Source organism: Hemiscyllium ocellatum, chromosome 7, assembly GCF_020745735.1.
Source record: "Hemiscyllium ocellatum isolate sHemOce1 chromosome 7, sHemOce1.pat.X.cur, whole genome shotgun sequence".
Taxonomy (NCBI): Eukaryota; Metazoa; Chordata; class Chondrichthyes; order Orectolobiformes; family Hemiscylliidae; genus Hemiscyllium; species Hemiscyllium ocellatum.
In genome coordinates this window covers 3,756,567-3,779,409 of record NC_083407.1, presented here as the reverse complement: position 1 = coordinate 3,779,409, position 22,843 = coordinate 3,756,567, and the positions used below count along the sequence as shown (strand labels likewise).

The window sequence follows — 22,843 nt, the reverse complement described above, 5'->3', positions numbered from 1 at the left end:
GAATTGGCCGGGTTGGATCTGTCCTGCTTTTTCTGTACAGGACATACCTGGGCAATGTTCCACATTGTCGGGTAGATGCCAGTGTTGTAACTGGACTGGAACAGCTTGGCGAGGGGAGAGGCAAGGTCTGGAGCACATGTCTTCAGTACTATTGCTGGAGTGTTGCCAAGGACTGTGGCCCTTACAGTATCCAGTGCTTTTGTTTAAGAATATGGGAAATCAAATCAATTTTAATGAGAATGTTTCCAGGGATGAGGAGAGATAGAAGAGGTTGGGACTATTTCCCTTCGGGAGAAGGGAGGCTGAGAGGGCGATCATAGAGTGATTTTCAAAATCAGATATGGGCTGAGCACAGTAGCTCAGGAGAATCTGTTCTCACCCGTAAAAGTACGACAATGAGAGGGCATAGATTAAAAATGATGTGCAGACAAAGCAAATGTGAGACGAGAACTTTTGTTCTCACAGTGAGCTGAATGGCCTCCTGGTGCACAGTAACAGCTCAGTGTCAGGGAGAGGACTCTTATTGGAATCTGATGGTTATTTCCTGTCTCTGTCCCTAGCCTGAAGACCATGAGGCTTCAAACTGTCACACCTTCAAAGCAAAGAGTTTCAAAAAACTGAAGGCGTGTGCTGTCTGCAAACAGATGATCACCAAGGATGGGACTGCCTGTCGTGGTAAGTCCCTCAGAATGCTACTGAACTCTGTCCATGTTCACACCTTTCCTACCTGTATTCTCTCTGCCTGACATGTTTCTGTCTCTGGCTGTGTGTGCCATTCCTGTATGTATATACACTTGTGGCTGTCTCTGAGCATCTCTCGTTCCCTTCCCGTGTGTCTGCACTCACTCACTGGAGTGCAGAAAAATGAGAAGTGACCTCATTGAGACAGACAGGATTCTTAAGGGGTTTGACACGGTCAATGCTGAGAGGACGTTCCCCCCCACTCATAGGAGGGTCTAGGACCTGAGGGCACAGTCTCAGAATAAGGGGGCACCAACTGAAGACTGAGATGAGGAGGAATGTCTTCTGCCAGAGGGTTGTGAGTCTTTGGAACACCTTCCCATAGAGAGCTGTGGGGGCAGAGTCCGCATGTATGCTGAAGGCTGGGATGGAGAGACTCTTCATCCATCGGGAATCAAAGGTTTTGGGAAAGTGGCGGGAAAGTGAAGAGGGTCGGATCAGCCATGATCCTATTGAAAGGCAAAGCAGGCTAAAGGGGCTGAATGGCCTGCTCCTATTCCAATTTCTGCGGTCTCATCTTTAAATGCATTATTTTCGCTCCATCTTTTCCTCTCTCTATCTCTGTCTTTATCTCCCTCTCCCTCTATTCTTTTTCTGACTCTTTTTCTGTAACTGTTTCTCTTGGTATTTTGGAACAAGCTTGATTCTATGAACGCAAAGACAAGGTTTTACAATCTGATTTGTACAGAGAGTGGCAGGCAGACCATAATCTATGATTAATCAAGCTGAATGATGTACTGGGAAAACCTTCTTCCAATAAAATAAAAACAGAACACTTCAGATGCTGGAAATCTTAAACAAAAAACAGAAATTAGATTAGAATCCCTACAGTGTGGAAACAGGCCCTTCGGCCCAACAAGTCCACACTGACCCTCCGAAGAGTAACCCACCCAGACCTATTCCCCTACATTTACCCCTTCACCTAACACTACGGGCAATTTAGCCTGGCCAATTCACCTGACCCGCACATCTTTGGACTGTGGGAGGAGCACCCAGAGGAAACCCACGCAGACACGGTGAGAATGTGCAAACTCCACACACACAGACTGGAAAAACTGGAAATTGCTGGAAAAACTCAGAGGATCAGGCAGTATCTGTGGAGATAGAGAAAGAGAGTTAATGTTTGGAGTCCAGTGACCCTTCAGAACTTTCTCATACTTGGGGTTTTCAGCTGCACTCCATTTGATCTTGGTGCTGAATATTTCTGCCTGTCTTGATCCAGTGGATTCCTTAACACTTGCCCCTGAACACTCTCTGTTCCTCAAGTGAAAGGGGTATTTGCAGTTAGAAAGCTGACTGGCCCAGCTCATTTACCATGCAATAAGGCAAAGTGGGAGTTAGCAACTGAATGTTATTGGACAAGAATTGTCTGAAAGCTGGTGTTTTGGAGTTCAAAGCAGTATTTAGCAAGCACATTAAATGACTGGAATGTAACTTGACCCCTTGTACCTCCCTCCATTGGCTCGATGGCTGGTTTCCAATGCACAGTGTAGTTTCATGAAGGACTGTCCGTCTCCACCTCTCTCCTTGCCCTGAGGTATGGTGGCCCTCAGGTTAAACCACTACCAGTTGCCTCTCTAATGAGGCTTACGGTTTGGTCGGACTATGGGTGACTTCACCTTTCACCTACTGCCCCCCTCCTTTGCAGGGGCTGACCCACCAACAACATTTGATGGCTTTTGTCCTGAGGACATTGGCCCTTTAGCGTCGGTGTGTTTGTGTGAATTGTGGTGCAACACTGCCCCTGAGCGGCAGATTCCTGAAATGTCAAGTACAGAAATGAGCAGCTGCAGCCAGTGTGACTCAGGGTGGTAACAGCAAAAATCTCCCAGATAATTAAGGATTACTTAGTGAGAACTTGACACCACATTATACAAGGGCCAAGTGCTGGAAAATGGGATCAGAACCGACAGACACACGATGACTGGCATGTGCGCGATGGGTCCTTTTCCATCTGACTTTACCGTTCAGAAAACAGAAATGTTCACAAGGTCTTTGCTGCAAATGTTTCCTCTGGGCCAGAGTACACATCTTCATCTCTTAAAGGGATAAAAGCAAATTACTGCGGATGCTGGAATCTGAAACCAGAAGACAAAATGCTGGAAAATCTCATTAGCTCTGGCAGCATCTGTAAGGAGAGAAAAGAGCTGACGTTTCGAGTCTAACTGACCCTTTGTCAAAGCTGAGTCAAAGGGTCAGTTAGACTCAACGTCAGCTCTTTTCTCTCCTTACAGATGCTGCCAGAGCTAATGAGATTTTCCAGCGTTTTCTCTTTTGGTTTCATCTCTTAAAGGAGCTGGAAGCTTGACAATTGGTTATTATCTTCCAACATTGCCTTGTTCTCAAACAATCCCAAAGCATTGGAAAACATAGCACCTGTGTTTGAGAAAGCAGAGAGACAGGATTGAATTGAATTGAGTTTGTTGTCATGTGTACCGAGGCACAGTGAAAAGCTTTGTCTTGTGAGCAATACAGGTAGATCCCAGAGTTAAGGAGCATCGATAGTAAATAACAGGGAAACAGCAGCAAAAACAAAACACAGGGACAGGGGAATGTTAAGAGTATGTGAGGCCATTCAGTATTCTAACAACAGTGGGGTATAAACTGTTTAGAAACCGGCTGGTCTTCAAGCTTCTGTACCTTCTCCCCGATGGTAGAGATTGTAGAAAAACATTGCCAGGGTGGGGTAGATCTTTGAGAATGCTGGCGGCCTTTCCTTGACAGCGGGCCTGGGAGATGGATTCTATAGATGGGAGGTTGGCCTTTGTGATTGTCCGGGCTGAGTTCCCCACTCTCTGTAACTGTCTCCGATCTTGAATGGTACAGTTACCATACCAGGTAATGATACATCCAGACAGAATGCTCTCGATGGGACATCTATAAAAGTTGGCAAAGGGGTATTCACCGTCATGGCAAATTTCCTCAGCTGCCTGAGGAAGAAAAGACGCTGTTGGGCCTTTGTAACCAGTGCATCCACATGAACAGTCCAAGAAAGCTTGTTGTGGATGACCACTCCCAGGAGCTTGACCCTCTCCACGTGTTCCCCCTCTGTGCTGTTAATGTGTCGGGGGGGGGGGGGGGGGTGGGGGGCATGAGTAACATCCTGCCGAAAGTGATAAACTAAAGGTCAGTCAGATCTCTGTCTTACCTGGAGAAACCATTACGAAGAAAGTGGTAGCAGGACATTGACACTTATTAAATTCATTTGTGGGATGTGGGCACCGCTGACTGTGCCCAGCATTTATTACCCTGTCCCTAGTTGCCCCTTGAGAAGGTGGGGGTGAGCTGCAGTCCATGTGCTGTGGGTAGACCCACAATGCCCTTAGGGAGGGAATTCCAAGATTCTGACCCAGTGACACTGAAGGAACGGCGATATATTTCCAAGTCAGGATGGTGAGGGGCTCGGAGGGGAACTTGCAGGGGGTGGTGTTCCCATGGATCTGCTGCCCTTGTCCTTCTAGATGAAAGTGGTTGTGGGTTTGGAAGGTGCTGTCTGAGGGTCTTTGGTGAGTTTCTGCAGAGCATCTTGTAGATGGTGCACACTGCTGTTACTGAGTGTGGGTGGGGGAGGGAGGGGATGGTACACACTGCTGTTACTGAGTGTGGGTGGGGGAGGGAGGGGATGGTACACACTGCTGTTACTGAGTGTGGGTGGGGGGAGGGAGGGGATGGTACACACTGCTGTTACTGAGTGTGGGTGGGGGAGGGAGGGGATGGTACACACTGCTGCTACTGAGTGTGGGTGGGGGAGGGAGGGGATGGTACACACTGCTGTTACTGAGTGTGGGTGGTGGTGTCATATTGCATTTGGACAGAGTCAACATGGTTTTGGGAATGGTATTCATTTTGGGTCTGATAGGGCCTGAAAGGGTTAATGCTAAGAAGTGCCAGAAGCACCACCCACTGTGATGACATCACTTGGATTTGTGAGCAGAGCCTCTCAGGATCAGGAAGGAGTGAAACTTACCACCTGGTCCTTGTCAATGTCGCTGTAATAATGCCCTTCATTCCAATTCATTGCTAACAAGTGTTAAACCTGATGAAGGAACAGCGCTGTGAAAGCTAGTGTGCTTCCAATTAAACCTATTGGACTATAACTTGTGTGGTTTTTAACTTTGTACACCCCAGTCCAATACCAGCATCTCCAAATCAAGGTACTAAACTTGATCTTTTAACTCCAGGCGACTCTGCTAATCAGACCTGGAAGTTGTTTTCCTCGACCACACTGTAGTTTCCTGTGTTTTGAGGATAGCCTGAGGTAAAGTGTGGACTGGGTTTTGCTGCATGAACAACATGGTGAGCTGTGAGATTTAGCTGCCTCTTACAACATGGTCGCTCAGTGGAGTTCTGAAGATATTTCGGCAGCTACAGGCCCAGCTCCTGCAGAGAGTCAGAGCTGAATATTGAAGAATCGAAAATATAAAATGAAGAATCTATTGTTAACGGTGAAAGCATTACAGACCTGGTGAGAGAAACGCTGCAGCAGGGTCATTGGGATCTCGCTGGCGAAGGGATATTTGTCACCTCAAGATCGTTACAGGCTGCACGGGACTCCAATGATTTTTTTCAAAGCAGTCCCTAGGGTTCAGCTGGAGGACAAGCAGACATCAGACTCTCCGTGAATCAAGTTCAAATCCTCAGTGGGGACACAAGCGATGGGAAAGCAATGTGCTCTCAGCTCAGATCGAGCAGTGTTGTGGGCTCCATGGGGAGGGAACTCAAAGACACTAAAGGAGCTGAAACTGTGGTCACAGCCCGAGGGAGGGGGTGTGGGGTGGTTTCCAAAGCAGCAGCAACTGGGCAGATCTTTCACATTCTACCCATCCATCTTCAAACACAAAGGCAGATGACCATTCATTAATTAAAATCATGTTAAAGGCTGCATGCATCTATTTAAACAACACAGAGCGAGAAACGTTCAGGTAAAACACCATTAGGACAGTGGGAAACAAAAGCAGAAGTTGCTGGAAAAGCTCAGCAGGTCTGGCAGCGGCTGTGGAGAGAAATCAGAGTTAACATTTCAGGTCTGGTGACCCTTGCTCAGAACTGAACCCGAAACATTCGCTCTGATTTCTCTTCGGGGATGCTGCCAGACCTGCTGAGCTTTTCCAGCAACTTCTGCTTTTGTTTACGATTTACAGCATCCGCAGTTCTTTGCGTTTTTATTAAAACTGGGGGATTCATCTCTTAGAGTTAAGGGTAGTGGGAGACCCTTAGTAAAGCTGTGCTGAAAGTGGAGATTATTTCTTATGGGAGCAGGCTGCTGGATATATTCAGTAATAAGCCAGCCATCATTTATTCCAGCCGCAGTCTGTGAGCGGCATTTAGAAACATCACGAACAAACCCAAGGGTCGCAGAAGAGGGGCTGCAAAGAATACTGGTAGGTTAGATGGGCAAATAGGCAGAATAATGTGGGAAAATATGAAATCATTCATTAAACCTTGAGAGATCTTGATGTGCAAGTACACAGGTCCATAAAGGGAGCAGTATAGGACGGTAAGGTTGTAACACAGGCATTTGGAATGCTCCCCTTCATTGGCAGAGGTATGGAATATAAAAGTAGGGATGTCATGATGAAACTTTATAAGACACAGGTCCACACCTGAAGCGTTGTGAGCAGTTCTAGTCACCATGTTACAGGAAGGACATAGTTACCCTGGGGAGAAGGCAAAGAAGATTTGTTGCAATGTTGCCCGGGCTGGAGAATTGGAGCTACGAGGAGAGATTGGAGGGTTGGTGTAGTGTTCCCTGTAACAGAGAAGGATAAGGAGTGACATAATTGAGGGATAGAGGATGGTGAGGGTGGAGATGGAGTGGACAGGAGGAACGTGTTTCCCTGGGCAGAGCGTTCAAAAACCAGGGGGTCACGGATTCAGGTGAAGTGGTGGAAGGATTCGGAGAGATGTGAGGAAAAACGTTTTTACGCAGGGGGTGGGAGTAGGGGGGAGGGTGAGGTTGGGAGGGGTGGAGGTGGAGGTGAAGGGTTGTCTGGAACTTTCTGCCTGTGCTGGCGATGGAGCCAAATGCCTAAAACTCTTTGAACATGTACCTGCACCTTCAGAGCTGGAAGTTGCAAGGCCCTGGCACGTGTGTAAGAAGATGGAATTAGAAAGGGTACTTGGGTGTTTTTGGGTAGGACTGGACAAGATGGGCCAAATGGGCCTCTTCTGTGATAAATCAGGAGTGCCACGGTAGCTCAGAGGTTAGCACTGCCCTCTCACAGCACTAGGGACCCAGGTTCGATTCCAGCCTCGGGCGACTGTCTGTGTGGAGTTTGCATATTCTCCCCGTGTCTGTGTGGGTTTCCTCCGGGTGCTCCGGTTTCGTCCCATAGTCCAAAGGTGGGCAGGTTTTCAATTCAATTCAGGTTAGGATGATTTGGCTGTGGGAAAAGTGGGGTTATGGATATAGGGTGGAAGGGTGAATCTGAGTTGGGTGTTCTTCAGTGGATTGGTCCTGATTCAATGGGCCGAATGGCCTTTATCTGCACTGTAGCGACTCTATGATCGTTTCCACAGTAAATAACAAATAAGGAATCACAGTATCTAAATAGTGAGAAGTTGCAGAGGGGGGAGACGCAGAGGGTTCTGGGTGTCTGAGTGCATGAATCACAGGAGGTTAGTCTGCAGTTGCAGCAAGTAATCAGGCATGTTCTGGTTTACTGCGAAGGGAACTGAAGACAGCAGGAGGGAGAGTGTGCTTCAGTTATACTTGGAGGAATGTGCTCAATACTAATCTCCTTATTTAAGAAAGGATGCCAGTGAGGGGGTGGGGGTGTGTGTGGGGTGGGGTGGGGGGGTGGGGATTGGGGTGGGTGTGGGGGGTTAGTGAGCCTGAGCTCAGGGGCTCCTGGCACAGTGAGTTACGTGCAACCTCTGATACCCCACCTGGGGGTTGGACATAGACAGTCCCTCAGGGTGCCCCCACCCCGTGAGGGGGTGAGGAGCTGACTGCCAGCCAGCCCAGCTCCCCCCCCCCACCCCCACACCCACCCACAGTGACCCTTCCTGCCTCCTGGAATGGGGGAGGGGAGGATTCTGGGTGAGGGAAGTGGGTGGTACTGCTGTTAGTGTTGGTGCTGGGGATGGGGGAAGGGGATATGCCCCGAGGGGGAGAGTGGGCAGTGCAGAGGACACGCAGAGTTAGTGGTGACGATGGTTGGCGGTGGATGAGAGTGAGAGAGGGGAGATGTGGTGATAGTGAGGGAGGAGGGTGTACAACATGAGCCTCGGTGGGAGGAGGGTGTAGGAGCAGAGAGAGTGAGTGAGGGTGAGGTATCAGAGAGAGGGTAGTGGCACTGTCCCTGGCAGGGTGGGGATGGTCATTCCCACAACACTGGGCATTCCTGCAGACACTGAGCCCACACTGACCCAGGGAGGAGGGTGTAACCTGGGATTGGGCTGGGCACAGTGCCCTTCACTGCTGGCCCTGGGGGAGGGGGAAGTCCTGTCTCTGCATCACCCCACCCAGCAGGAACTCCAGGGTCCTGCCCACAGAGCGGGCATCAATGTCTCCTTCTCTACCATGTCCGGGGTAAATGGTAGGAACGGAACCGGGAATCTCCGGCTGACAGTGCTCCGCTGAGAGCTCATTGGGCTTTTCAAACCTCATCAGGGAAAGAGTCATCTGCACTGGAAACGTTAGCTCGCTCTCTCTCTGTGGATGCTGCCTGATTCACTGTGATCTTCGGCATTCCGGCGTCTGCAGGAATTTGCTCCTGCATTGTAGATATAAACAGGTTTAATCAGGGGCAAAAAACCTGACAGATGGAGACTGAAGTGTGACAATGAACGTATCCACTTTGGTGGGAAGGATGGAACAGCAGTAAATGATTTAAATGGATAGAGTTTGAGGGTTCAGACTCCGATCCCACACATGGCACTGAGTCAGCGGAGATTCCTTCCGGTTTGTTATTCGGAAAGATAAGGCCATGTCTTCAGTCCCTCACTCCAAACGTTGTTCCCAAACTCTACGTTCCATCCTTCTCCCAGGTGATTGTCTGAGGCTGATCTAACATTAGTGCACTTCCCAAGGGTGCTCCTGAGTTGACCTTCCACCTGTGTAAGATCACATCTGCCTCAATACGCTCAAACCTTCATTAACTCTGGGATCGACCCTTCCAGTGAATTGCAGGCTGCTCCCTCCAATCCACCTGCTGACCATCGAGAGATGCTGGACATCTGAGTGGGTTCAATGCCATTGCTGTGATGTGTTTGAGTAAAAAACCTTTTTCCATTGACTGCAACCCTGGCCCCAAGCAATGTCCTGTTCACACCCTTGGGAAGTGCACTAATGTTTAAACTGAAATATTTCTGCACACTTCAAACTTGAGCTATATCTTATGTTCTTTGCACTGTGTCCTTTGATCATGATCGTCACCATATGCTTAGTTAAAGAGTAATCTCTCTCTGGGTAGTTTAAGAAACCATCATCTCACAGGCAGTGTGTTCCAAGGTACTGACAGTAATCTTTTGTGAAGGGTCTTTCCTCCTGTCCGCTAATCAACAACTAACTGGTAAGCAAGAATTCACAATAACTAACCAGGTTTGAGATATGAATGATATTAATTGTGTTGTAGTTATTCCTGTTTGCCCTGAAAGCATTAAGAGTTAGTGTCTTTCTGGCCAGATTCTACAGACCAGAAACCAATTAGAAAAATTTAGGGAGATGCTTTGCAGGGACTTTAATAGGGACTGTATAGTTATGGTAATACAGACGGGGAATGTAATAGTGTAAAGAACAGGGAGGGGATCTGCTTCTGAAATAACATGAGAAAATGATGTGAATGCTAAGCAGGTTTGTAAGGCCACAGGAACATGAGATGTAGGAGCAGGAGTAGGCCATTCAGCCCATTGAATCTGCTCCACCATTCAGCGGGAACGTGGCTGATCTGATCATCCTCAACCCCGCTTTCCTGCCTTCCCCCCAACCCTCCGTTCCCTTCCTGATTAAACATCCATCTCTCATAGCCTTGAATATCCTGAATGTCCCAGCCTCGACAGCTCTCTGTGGGAAAGAATTCCATAGATTCACTCCCCTCCGAGAGAGGAAATCCCTCCCCATCTCTGTCTTCAGTGAGTGACCCCTTACTCTGAGATGATGCCCCTCTGGCCCTAGACTCTCACACGGGGAAACAACCTCTCCACATCTCCCATCTCAATGCCCCTCAGAATCGTGTGTATTTCAAAAAGGTCACCTCTCATTATTCTACACACCAATGAGTCCACGCCCAACCGACTCCATCTATCCTCATTAGACAGTCCCACGATAATTGGGACAAAAATAGAAATTGCAGGAAAAGCTCAGCAGGTCTGGAAACATCTGTGCAGAGAAATCAGAGTTAGCATTTTGGATCGAGTAACCCTTCCTCCAAACCTGGTATCCATACCTTCATCATACCTCCATCCCCGGGATCAGCTGAGTGAACATTATGGGCGGCACAGTGGTTAGCACTGCTGCCTCACAGCGCCAGAGACCCGGGTTCAATTCCCGACTCAGGCGACTATCTGTGTGGAGTTTGCACGTTCTCCCTGTGTCTCCGTGGGTTTCCTCCGGGTGCTCCGGTTTCCTCCCACAGTCCAAAGATGAATTCAGGTGAATTGGCCATGCTAAATTGCCCATAGTGTTAGGTAAAGGGGTAAATGTAGGGGTACGGGTGGGTTGTGCTTCGGCGGGTCGGTGTGGACTTGTTGGGCCGAAGGGCCTGTTTCCACACTGTAAGTAATCTAATCTAATCTAAACATTCTCTGGGCTGCCCCCCAATGCCAGGCTATCTTTCCTTAGATAAGGGGACCCCAAAACCCTTCCGAGTATTCCCGCTGGGCTCTGACCAGTAGCTTGCAGTGTTCCTCACCACTTCCACCTGACAATCTTTCTGAAACAGAGGCCAACATTCTATTTGCCTTCCCTTTTTCCCTGCTGATCCCAGATTTTGTGATCCATGGACAATGACTCTCAAATCCCTCTGCTGTGTGGCTCTCTGCAGTCGTTCTCCATTCATATAATATTCAGGTCCTGTCAAAATGAATCATCTCATGTTTTCCCATATTATCAATGGTCTGCTGAGTTTTTGCCTGTTCACCCTCTTTGAACAGACGTGAAACAGAAGATTTGACATTCCACTTTCATGAAAACTGAGGAAAAGTAAAAATGTGAAAGGTTTTGAGCTTGTATAAAAAAATGTGAGAGGAAGGGAAGGCCATTGGGCGGAGAATTTAGATTAGATTAGATTACTTACAGTGTGGAATCAGGCCCTTCGGCCCAACAAGTCCACACCGACCCGCAACCCACCCATTCCCCTACATTTACCCCTTTACCTAACACTACGGGCAATTTAGCAAGGCCAATTCACCTGACCCGCACATCTTTGGACTGTGGGAGTAAACCGGAGCACCCGGAGGAAACCCACGCAGACACGGGGAGAACGTGCAAACTCCACACAGTCAGTCGCCTGAGTCAGGAATTGAACCCGGGTCTCTGGCGCTGTGAGGCAGCAGTGCTAACCACTGTGCCACCGTGCCGCCCACAGAATTAGAATGAGAAGGAAGTGGGTACTCAGGGTTGCCTACGGCTAAGTGGAGAGGTGTTCCTATGTGCCCAGTGCCCAGTGTATGGTTGGTCTCCCGACTGGACAGGACAATCAACCACAACATATGGAAATTGTGGTTCAAGTTGGGAGGAGGATTTGGAGCAGGGATCGCAGTCAGGAGGGAAGTGGAAAGTTTGAGATCTCCTGGGCTTGATGTGGAAAAGGTAAGAGATGTTTCTGTGGTACATTCGGGAAGGTTTCCAGTCCAGTGAGGAAAGATCTGGTTTTGGGGAATCAAATGGATCAAGTGATCGATTTTGAATCCTGATAGAAGTTTATAAGATTGTGAATGGCATTGGTAGAGTGGAAAGTATGAGGCTTTTTCCCAGAGTGGAGGGGTCACTTACTAGGGCACACAGCTTCAAGGTGTGAGTCGGGGTGGGGCGGGAGGGAAGGTGGGGGGTTGTTTAAAACAGATGCACGGTACAAGGTTTTCACACAAAGGGAGGTGAGGGCCTGGAACGCACTGCCAGAGGAGGGGGTGAAAGCAGACACAACAGCTGCATTCAACAAGCGCCTGGACAGATACAGGAATAGGGAGGGAATGGAGGGATACGGATCCTGTATGTGAAGGCAATTTTAGTGTGGAAGGGCAAAATGTGTCAGTACAGGCTTGGAGGGCCGAAGGGCCTGTTCCTGTGCTGGATTGTTCTTTGTTCTTAAGTGTCAGTCATTAGGAAATCTTTCATGGAACAGTGGTCACAAGGTTGAGGTCAAGCATAGAAAAGGACAAATATACTCCATTAGGGAAAGGGCAGTCTTAGTTGGTTGGGAGTAAATATCTCCCTGGTAAATTGGAATAACAGATTGTCAGGTGTTATCATCCCAGTTTTGAGAACACTGTCCAAGTGGGATCTCCCTCAGGATCTGGTTTGGTCAACCATGTTCTTTAAAAAGGAAGAGAATCTAAGGAAGAACAAAGGATAAGGTGTCCTCACCTCCCACCCCACCAGTCTCCACATCTGACACATCATCCTTAAACTCTTCCACCAACTCCAACTAGACGCAACCACCAAGAACATCTTCCCCTCCCCATCCCCTCTGCCTTCCACAAGGACTGCTCCCTCTGACGGTCCTTGGTTTGTACCACTCTCCCCACCCAATCCCCCAAACCCCCTGGTACCTTCCCCTGCAACCAGAAAAGATGCAAAACCTGCCAGTACCCCACCCCCCTCACCTCCATCTAAGACCCCAAACAGTCCTTCCAGGTGAGACAGAGGTTCACCTGCCTGTCTTCCAACCTAGTTGACTGCATCAGCTGCTCCCAATCTGGTCTTCTCTACATCGGGGAGACCGAACGTTAACTTAGGGAATGGTTCACCGAGCATCGCAGCCGGGCCCATAGGGGCTGCTCGGACCTCCCAGTCACCACCCACTTTAATTCCCCTTCCCACTCCCTCTCCGACACCACCATCCTTGGCCACAAGGAACCAAAACACAAATTGGTGGGACACCTCCTCATCTTCCGCCTGAGCAGGTAACTCCCCTCCTGACTCCCCAAAGCCTGTCCACCATCTCCAAGGCCCAAGTCCAGAGGGTGATGGAATACTCCCCACTTGCCCTGGATGGGGGCAGCTCCAACAACACTCAAGAAGCTCAACACCATCCAGGACAAAGCAGCCGCTTGATTGGCCCCACACCCACAAACACCCCCTCCCTCCCCCACCCACACTCAGTAACAGCAGTGTGTGCTAGCTACAAGAAGCACTGCAGAAATTAACAGCATGGTGGCTCAGTGATTCAATTCTGGCCTCGGGCAACTGTCTGTGTGGAATTTGCACATTCTTCCTGTGTTTGCTTGGGTTTCCTCTGGGTGCTCCAGTTTCCTCCCACAGTCCAAAGATGTGAAGGTTAGGGTGAATTGGCATGTCCAGGGATGTGTAAGTTAGGTGCATTAGTCAGGGGTAAATGTAGAGTAATAGTGTAGGGGAATGGGTCTGGGTGGGATACTCTTCAGAGGGTCAGTATAGAGCTGTTGGGCCAAAGGGCCTGTTTCCACACTGTAAAAGACCCTCAGACAGCACCTTCCAAACCTGTGACCACTTCCATCTAGAAGGACAAGGGCAGCAGGTACATGGGAACACCACCCCCTGCAAGTTCCCCTCCGAGCCCCTCACCATCCTGACTTGGAAATATATCACCGTTCCTTCGGTGTCACTGGGTCAGAATCCTGGAATTCCCTCCCTAAGGACATTGTGGGTCTACCCACAGCACATGGACTGCAGCGGTTCAAGAAGGCAGCTCACCCCCACCTTCTCAAGGGGCAACTAGGGACAGGGAATAAATGCAATAATTAAATAAAAAGAATGTAAAAGTCAGAAATGAGGGACTCTCTGTTCTGCTCTTCACGAGAGCTAGCATGGATACAAGGAGATAAATGGCCTCCTGTTGTGTTGCAGCCATCCCCTGATTGTGTGAGTCTGCGGTAATCTGGTCATTATCCATGTGTGTTTCCAGTCACTTGCTGTGTGCAGATGGTCTGTTGTTTCTTCTGTTTTCTGAATGGCCTTGGCTCTGAGGTTTGTTGTCAAAGCCTTGCTTTGGAGATCCAGGTCTTTCCTTTGTGTGTGAGGAGCTTCCTTGCAGCATGCAATGCCTCAGCTGGGGAAATAACCTGAACTGGCCTCAGTACTCTCAGTCTCTTGGGGGTGCGGGAGGGATTTTATTGGTGTTCCTAATGATTGTTCGGGGGTTCCCCATTTATGGATTTGAGGTGAGGGGATGATTGGAGTTGGCTGTGTTTCCTTTTCCCCCAGTCTGTCCTCACTCCTGCACTGCCCAACCCCCGACTCTGTCATCCCCCCATTCTGCCCCCTCACCATTCTTTCCAACCGTCCCGTCTGCCCATCCCCCCCCCCCCACTCAGTCCAGCTGTTCTCGGTCAAGTTCCAATGGGCGTTTGGGAGAAATGGGTCAGGATCATGGGACAGTCAGTGAAAAGTTATCCCATATTCCAGCTGGACACAGGTGAGAAAGGAAGGAGTTGCATTTATTACATTAGATTCCCTACAGTGTGGAAACAGGCCCTTCGGCCCAACCAGTCCACACCGACCCTCCGAAGCGCAACCCACTCATACCCCTACATTTACCCCTTACTCAACGCTACGGGCAATTTAGCATGGCCAATTCACCCTGACCTGCACATCTTTGGACTGTGGGAGGAAACCGGAGCACCCGGAGGAAACCCACGCAGACACGGGGAGAACGTGCAAACTCCACACAGACAGTCACTCCGAGACTGGAATCAAACCTGAGTCCCTGGTGCTGTGAGGCAGCAGTGCTAACCACTGAGCCACCGTGCTGCCTTTCACCACCCCGGGATGTCCCAACGCACCTCATAATCACTGGGTTCCTCTCTGGGGTGCAGTATCCGTTGTAATGTAGTTGGCGTAGTGATCACCTTTAATACCGAGGTAAAGGAATGTGGTGGGAACAGACTTGCTTCCTTTTTGTTTAACTTTCTCAGAGGAGCTCTGCCTCAACCCAATCTGTCTCCTCCCACCTTGAAATCCGGTTCTGGGACTGGAGCAGATTCCAGTCTCACTCATTTCTCTCCCTCTCTCTCTCTCTCTCCCCCCCCCCGCACCTCTCTCTCTCTCTCCCTCTGTCTCTCTCTCTCTCTCTCTCTCTGTCGTTCAGTGCCTGAGGCTACAAGATTCTCTGAAAGTGCCTTCACTGTGGCTGCGTTGTGGGTTAAACAGAGTGGGTTGCTATTTAAGTCAGGGTAACCACATCATTAACCCTGACATACCTGTCCCAGAGAGAGCTGGCAAATTGCCAGCAATTTCTCGCTCCGGGAGTCAACTTAAGAAACCATTGACTTTACAAGGATTTTTCTCTGTGTGTGTATGTGGAATGGAGTTTCTATGGAACCAGGAAACGACTGAGGTTAGTCAAAAGCCCTTCATCCTGGTGTTGTCTCTTCAATTATGTGTTACTTAACATTTCTTACATTTGTGGATCCCAGTTAATGCTTTTTGTCTCTCTCTCTCTCTCTCTCTCTCTTTCTCTAAACCCTCCCCACCTTCCCTCTCATTCTTTCTCTCCAGTTTGCAAACTGACATGTCACAAGAAATGTGAACAGAAGGTAAGACCTGTTTGCTGCATTCCTCACTCGTGTTTCTGCTTAGCTGGAACTGAGGGCTATTGCTAGGGGGTACTGAATATCAAGGGGGTGTTGGCAGAGTTGGTGGGGGGGGGGTGGTGGGTTTGCTAGTGGGAGACGTTAATTGGGGTTGGGTCTTGTCAGAAGAATGGTGGGAAGAATCTGTTCGACACCCTGCAGACTCATTCTTCAGATCATAATTATAACGTTAAAAATATTTGGAGTTGAAAGGGCCCTGACAGAGTTCTGTAGAACTCCCTTGGAGCGTCAGTGCTCCTACTGCACTTCCAAAGTCAGTTAAAAAAATACTGGATGCGGTCAAGTAAACATCCTGAGGCGGTCTGCAGGGTTGGCATAGATCTTGCGGATTGGAATACCGCAGACAGGCAGTGATGTCCTGACTAGGGGACGGTCTCCCATCGAGAGAAACAGGGCTGAGAGCTGGGCCCCAGCTCCCCAGGGAGGAGTTGTTGGCCTTGGGGAGTCTCCTCAGCGGAGACACCAGAAACAAATCCTGGGTTGGAAGGAGTTAATGGAGGAGGCCGGGTTGTAGAGTCTTGGCTTGTGTTTCCCTGGATTCCGACGGTTTGTAGAGTTGTCTAATTGAGGTGCTCACGACGATGAAAGGATTTAATACGGCCATTAGAATGAAAGCAATTCCTCGTATTTGGGTAATCAAGGTTAACAGACAGAATCCAGCAATTGGAATCAAAGCATTGAGGAAGCAGGAGAGAAGCAAGGGAACAGTTCCTGGGACAGTTAGAATATTTGAGCTTTTAGGATTGAGAGTAATAGATTTTTGGAAGATCAGCCCAGGCAAAGCAGGGGAAGGGAGTTGAGGAGTATATCAGACCTAAAATCTGAACACTGAATGACAGCACAGTCTCAAGGGGCAGAATGGCCTACTCCTGTTGCTATGTTCACTTTCAAACAGGAAACAGCTCTGAACGTTGTCATGGAAATTGGTCTCAGGGAGACGGAGGGGGGAAATACCACAGGGTCCTGGGGCTGACACTGAGTTCACTCGGACGGGGGGAGCTGCAATTTCTCAGGAAATATGATTCCAACTCCGCGCAGCAGCGCAGAGCTGACAATTTGGTTTAAATAAAAAGAAGACACATCATGAAATGTTCATCGATGCCTTCGGGATATTTAGAGGAAATACATTATTTACAAAACTAGAGTGGGGTGGACCCACTGAAATGTGAGCTGATCCAACTGCCAGGGCTACTGCACTGTCGGAGGGTCAGTGCTGAGGGAGTGCCGCACTGTCGGAGGGTCAGTGCTGAGGGAGTGCCGCACTGTCGGAGGGTCAGTGCTGAGGGAGTGCCGCACTGTCAGAGGGTCAGTGCTGAGGGAGTGCCGCACTGTCAGAGGGCCAGTACTGAGGGAGTGCCGCACTGTCAGAGGGTCAGTGCTGAGGGAGTGCCGCACTGTCAGAGGGTCAGTGCTGAGGGAACACTGCACTGTCGGAGAGTCAGTGCTGAGGGAGTACTGCACTGTCGGAGGGTCAGCGCTGAGGGAGTGCCGCACTGTTGGAGGGACAGTGCTGAGGGAGTGCCGCACTGTCGGAGGGTCACTATTGAGGGAGTGCCGCACTGTCGGAGGGTCATTACTGAGGGAGTGCCGCACTGTCGGAAGGTCAGTGCTGAGGCAGTGCCACACTGTCAGAGGGTCAGTGCTGAGGGAGTGCCACACTGTCGGAGGGTCAATACTGAGGGAGTGCCGCACTGTCGGAAGGTCAGTATTGAGGGAGTGCTGCACTGTCTGACGGTCAGTGCTGAGGGAGTGCTGCACTATCAGAGGGTCAGTACTGAAGGACTGCCACACTGTCAGAGGGTCAATACTGAGGGAGTGCTGCTCTGTCTGATGGTCAGTGCTGAGGGAGTGCTGCACTGTCAGAGGGTCAATACTGAGGGAGTGCCGCACTGTCGGAGGGTCAGTACTGAGGGAGTGCTGCACTGTCTGATGGTCAGTGCTGAGGGAGTGCTGCACTGTCTGACGGTCAGTGCTGAGGGAGTGCCACACTGTCAGAGGGTCAATACTGAGGGAGTGCTGCACTGTCAGAGGAGGTGTAATGTTTGAGAAGATTCTTTGAGAAGGTGACCAAACAGGTAGATGAGAGTAAACCGGTTGATGTGGTGTATATGGATTTAGCAAGGCGTTCAATACGGTTCCCCACAGTAGGCTATTATACAAAATGCGGAGGAATGGGATTGTGGGAGATATAGCAGTTTGGATCAGTAATTGGTGAACGAAGAAAGAGGGTGGTGGTTGATGGGAAATGTTCATCCTAGTGTCCAGTTACTAGTGGTGTACCGCAAGGGTCGGTGCTGGGTCCACTGCTGTTCGTCATTTTTATAAACGACCTGGATAAGGTCATAGAAGGGTAGGTTAGTAAATTTGCAGATGACACTAAGGTCAGTGGAGTTGTGGATAGTGACGAAGGATGTTGTAGGTTTCAGAGAGACATAGATAAGCTGCAGAGCTGGGCTGAGAGGTGGCAAATGGAGTTTAATGCGGACAAGTGTGAGGTTATTCACTTTGGTCGGAGTAACCGGAATGCAAAGGATTGGGCTAATGGTAAGATTCTTGGTAGTGTAGGTGAACAGAGAGATCTCGGTGTCCAGGTACATAGATCCCTGAAAGTTGCCACCCAGGTTGACAGGGTTATTACTGCAGAAAATGTGTTGCTGGAAAAGCGCAGCAGGTCAGGCAGCATCCAAGGAACAGGAAATTCGACGTTTCGGGCATAAGCAACGCATTGTCAGCTCTGATCTCCAGCATCTGCAGTCCTCACTTTCTCCTGACAGGGTTATTAAGAAGGCATACAGTGTTTTAGCTTTTATTAATAGAGGGATTGAGTTCCGGAACCATGAGGTTATGCTGCAGCTGTACAAAACTCTGGTGCGGCCACACTCGGAGTATTGTGTACAGTTCTGGTCGCCGCATTATAAGAAGGATGTGGAAGTTTTGGAAAGGGTTCAGAGGAGATTTACTGGGATGTTGCCTGGTATGGAGGGAAGGTCTTATGGGGAAAAGCTGAGGGACTTGAGGCTGTTTTCGTTGGAGAGAAGAAGGTTGAGAGGTGACTTAATAGAGACATACAAGATAATCAGAGGGTTAGATAGGGACAGGGAGAGCCTTTTTCCAAGTATGGTGACGGCGAGCACAAGGGGGCATAGCTTTAAACTGAGGGGTGATAGATATAGGACAGATGTCAGAGGTAGTTTCTTTACTCAGAGAGTAGTAAGGGTATGGAATGCTTTGCCTGCAGCGGTAGTAGATTCGCCAACTTTAAATACACTTAAGTCATCATTGGACAAGCATATGGATGTACATGGAATAGTGTAGGTTAGATGGGCTTCAGATTAGTATGACAGGGCGGCGTAACATCGAGGGCCGAAGGGCCTGTACTGCGCTGTAATGTTCTATGTTCTGTGTTTATCCCGGTGCAGTTTGACTGTTGGATCTTCACAGAATCTGAAGCAAAGTCAGAAGTTACTGTAAAAACTCAGCTGGCTTGCCCCTATCTGTGGAGAGAAAGCTGAGCTAATACTGAGGTTTTCCAGCAATTTCTGATTCCCAGCGTCTGCAGTCTTTGGATTTTTCTCTTCGTTGTTCTGTCATCGCAGAACCTCCCTTTGTGACAATGCTGATGTTGTTCCCAGGCTAATACTCAAGAAATAAAGTCCTGCGACTCCAGGAGTTGTCATCTAAGTGAAAGATTTTGTTAAAAAATTTCAGATTATCCAGTTTTTCGGGCCTCGGATGATGGAAAGCACAGACCAGGTTTTGGTTTCTCAGAAGAGTAACTATTTAATATGAGTAACGAGAGTCCAGCTGTGGGTAAATAATGACAAATCATCAGAATATAATGCTATTAATTAAAACTGTTATCCCGTTTTCAACTCACCCTTACGCACAGATGCACAGACAGGTGAGGATGGAGCAGTGCTCTAAAAACTTGTGATTTCAAATAAACCTCGTTGACTCTAACCTGGTGTCGTGTGACCCCTGACCTTGTCCACCTCAGACCAACATTGGCATCGTCACATCATGAGAACCAATCAGGTGGCCATTGACAGGCAGTAGCCCTTTGTCATTGATAATGGGTCACCCGCCCACAGACCAATCCATTACTTGTCCCTTTGTCTTTATTTGAACATAGCCTTGAGCCCAGCTCCTTCGCACCCTCTCCTACAGCTGCTTGAACCAGGAGCTGTGTAAACAGTGCCTGCAATGAGTATCCAGTTACTTGCTTTCAATATCAAACAGTAAGCCCTCAGTAATCCTTGATTTCTAAAACACTTCTCATTTCAGTCCACCTTTAAAAATAATAAGCATAGCAGCAGCATAATAAGTTGCATTTATGTAGCATCATTCGTGCAACTAAACATGTGACAACTTTGCAGTCATATTAGAATATTGTAACCGATATACAGAGATGTATTTTTCAGTGACAAGAAAAGGTCTGGTCAAGGGTATAGTTTAAAAATGTGTCTTAAATGAGGTAAAGGAATTTGAGATGTTTCAGAAGGGAATCTGGAACCAAAATGTAATTGATTGAACCAGATTGAAACAGGAATTATCCCCATTGGTGCAGCCCTCCCTCCCTGACAATGACTTACCTGATGAGGAAAGCAAGGCTTTTATGCATTAGGGTTTCGAAGACTGAAAGGTGACCTTATTGAAATTTGGTGGATGTTGAAAGGATCTCCCTCCTTGTTCAAGAAGATTGGGAGACAGTCCAAGACATTATTTCTCCCAGGAGTCATCAGTTTGGGAAAGCTGGGTTATTGAATATAGATGAAAGTGAGGACTGCAGATGCTGGAAATTAGAGTCAAGAGTGTGGTGCTGGAAAAGCACAGCAGGTCAGGCAGCATCTAAGGAGCAGGAACGATGAAGGGCTTTTGCCCAAAACGTGGATTTTCCTGCTCCTCAGATGCTGTCTGACCTGCTGTGCTTTTCCAGCACCACACTCTTGGATTATTCAATATTTTCAAGGTTAAGTTCAACAGAATCTGGAGTCGAGAGTTGTCGGGAGGCCATCTTCAAGTTCCCCTCCAAGCCCCTCACCATCCTGAAATATGGAAATATTGGAAATATATCACCGTTCCTTCAGTGTCACTGGGTCAGAATCCCTCCCTAAGGGCATTGTGGGTCTACCCACAGCACATGGACTGCAGCTGTTCAAGAAGGCAGCTCACCCCCACCTTCTCAAGGGGGGCAACTAGGGACAGGGAATAAATGCTGACCCAGCCAGCGATGTCCATGTCCCATGAAGAATTGAAAAACAATCCGATCAACCATGACCTCTTTGACTGGAGAAGCAGGCTTGAGGGGCTGAATGGCTTTACCTGATCTTTGGGATTTAGTTGCACTGAGTTTGTTGAGAGGTATGTGCAGGTTCAGGAAAACCCCCCTCTGTTATATTTCATTCCCTGAGCAACAAATGACAACATTCATGTTTCCCGTCAGAATCACCTGGTGTAACCGCAGACTCACCGTGTGTGATTGGTGCAGCAGGCCATCCGGATCTTTCTGTACCACAGCGTTCGGCTATCCCTCTCTGTTTAAATTCCATGCTGTTGTTCTTATCCTTCCTTCCAAAATGGACAAGTTCACCTCTTCCACATTAAAGAATGTGATAGTTTATTGCGAGGGGAATGGACTGTATGAGGGTGGAGGTTTTCCCTCAGTTGCACAGGAGCACCATGCACAGCACAGGTCACTGTACCGACCGAGCGATGGGAATGTGTTGGAAGCTGTTCAGAGAAGGTTTACCAGACTAATCCCTGGACTGAGGGGATCACCATCTGGGGAAAGGCTGCTCAGACTGGGCCAGTCTCCTCAGGAAGTTAAAGAGTTGGAGGGACTGAAGTGAAACAGGTAAGTCCCTGAGGGGAGCTGTCTGGGTGGATGTGGAAAGGATGGTTCCTCTTGTGAGTAATGATTTGGAGATGTTGGTGTTGGAATATGTTGTACAAAATTAAAAATCACACAACACCTTATTCCAATTAAACCTGTTGGACAATAACCTGGTGTTGTCCACTTGTGGGAGAATCTAGAACTAGGGGTCATTGTTTAAATGTAAGGGAAATCTCATTTAAAACAGAGATGAAGTGCATCAAGTGTTTGATGGGGGACAGTGTAGAGGGAGCTTTACTCTGTATCTAACCCCATGTTGTCCTTGTCCTGGGAGTGTTTGATGGGGGACAATGTAGAGGGAGCTTTACTCTGTATCTAACCCTGTGCTGTCCCTGTCCTGGGAGTGTTTGATAGGGACAGTGTAGAGGGAGCTATTCTCTGTATCTAACCCTGTGCAGTCCCTGTCCTGAGAGTTTTTGATGGGGACAGTGTAGAGGAAGCTTTACTCTGTATCTAATCCCGTGCTGTCCCTGTCCTGGGAGTGTTTGGTGGGGACAGTGTAGAGGGAGCTTTACTCTGTATCTAATCCCGTGCTGTCCCTGTCCTGGGAGTGTTTGGTGGGGACAGTGTAGAGGGAGCTTTACTCTGTACCTAACCCCGTGCTGTCCCTGTCCTGGGAGTGTTTGGTGGGGACAGTGTAGAGGGAGCTTTACTCTGTATCTAACCCCGTGCTGTCCCTGTCCTGGGAGTGTTTGGTGGGGACAGTGTAGAGGGAGCTTTACTCTGTATCTAACCCTTTGCTGACCCACTTCCCCTCTGACTAATGCACCTAACACTATGAGCAATGTATCATGGCCAATTCACCTGACCTGCACATCTTTGGACTGTGGGAGGAAACCGGAGGAAACCCACGCAGACACGCCCAAGGCTGGAATCGAACCTGGATCCCTGGTGCCATGAGGCAGCAGTGCTAACCACTGAGCCACCGTGCCACCCCTAAATTAAACTCCATCTGCCACTTCTCAGACCATTGGCTCATCTGGTCCAGATCCTGTTGTTATCTGAGGTAACCCTCTTCGCTGTCCATTACACCTCCAATTTTGGTGTCATCTGCAAACTTACTAACTGTACCTCTTATGCTTGCATCCAAATCAATTATGTAAATGACAAAAAGTAGAGGACCCAGCTCCGATCCTTGTGGCACTCCACTGGTCACAGGCCTCCAGTCTGAAAAACAACCCTCCACCACCACCCTCTGTCTTCTACCTTTGAGCCAGTTCTGTAACCAAATGGCTAGTTCTCCCTGTATTCCGTGAGATCTAACCTTCCTAATCAGTCTCCCATGGGGAACCTTGTCGAACGCCTTACTGAAGTCCACATAGATCACATCTACAGCTCTGCCCTCATCAATCCTCTTTGTTACTTCTTCAAAAAACTCAATCAAGTTTGTGTTTGTATCAGTTTTCATGGTGGAAGACACCAGCAGAATGTCCAGAGCTTCAAGAGTTTCAGAGGACAGAGCTGAGTCTAGTGGCC

At 48.7% G+C, this 22,843-nt stretch overlaps 1 protein-coding gene across 6 annotated transcripts in view; it reads left to right on the top strand.

Moving 5' to 3' along the window:
* The window catches only part of tns1b (tensin 1b), a 592,899-nt gene that overhangs the window by 136,345 nt on the left and 433,711 nt on the right, over window positions 1–22,843 (top strand). For 5 of the 6 annotated variants that reach the window (XM_060828194.1, XM_060828191.1, XM_060828193.1 and 2 more), the window contains exons 2-3: window positions 561–675; window positions 15,380–15,417. In XM_060828194.1, coding sequence (XP_060684177.1) covers window positions 561–675; window positions 15,380–15,417 — 153 coding nt within the window. Of the gene's footprint in view, window positions 1–560; window positions 676–15,379; window positions 15,418–22,843 lie in introns of those variants that run through there. The other variant, XM_060828196.1, reaches the window with a different exon arrangement.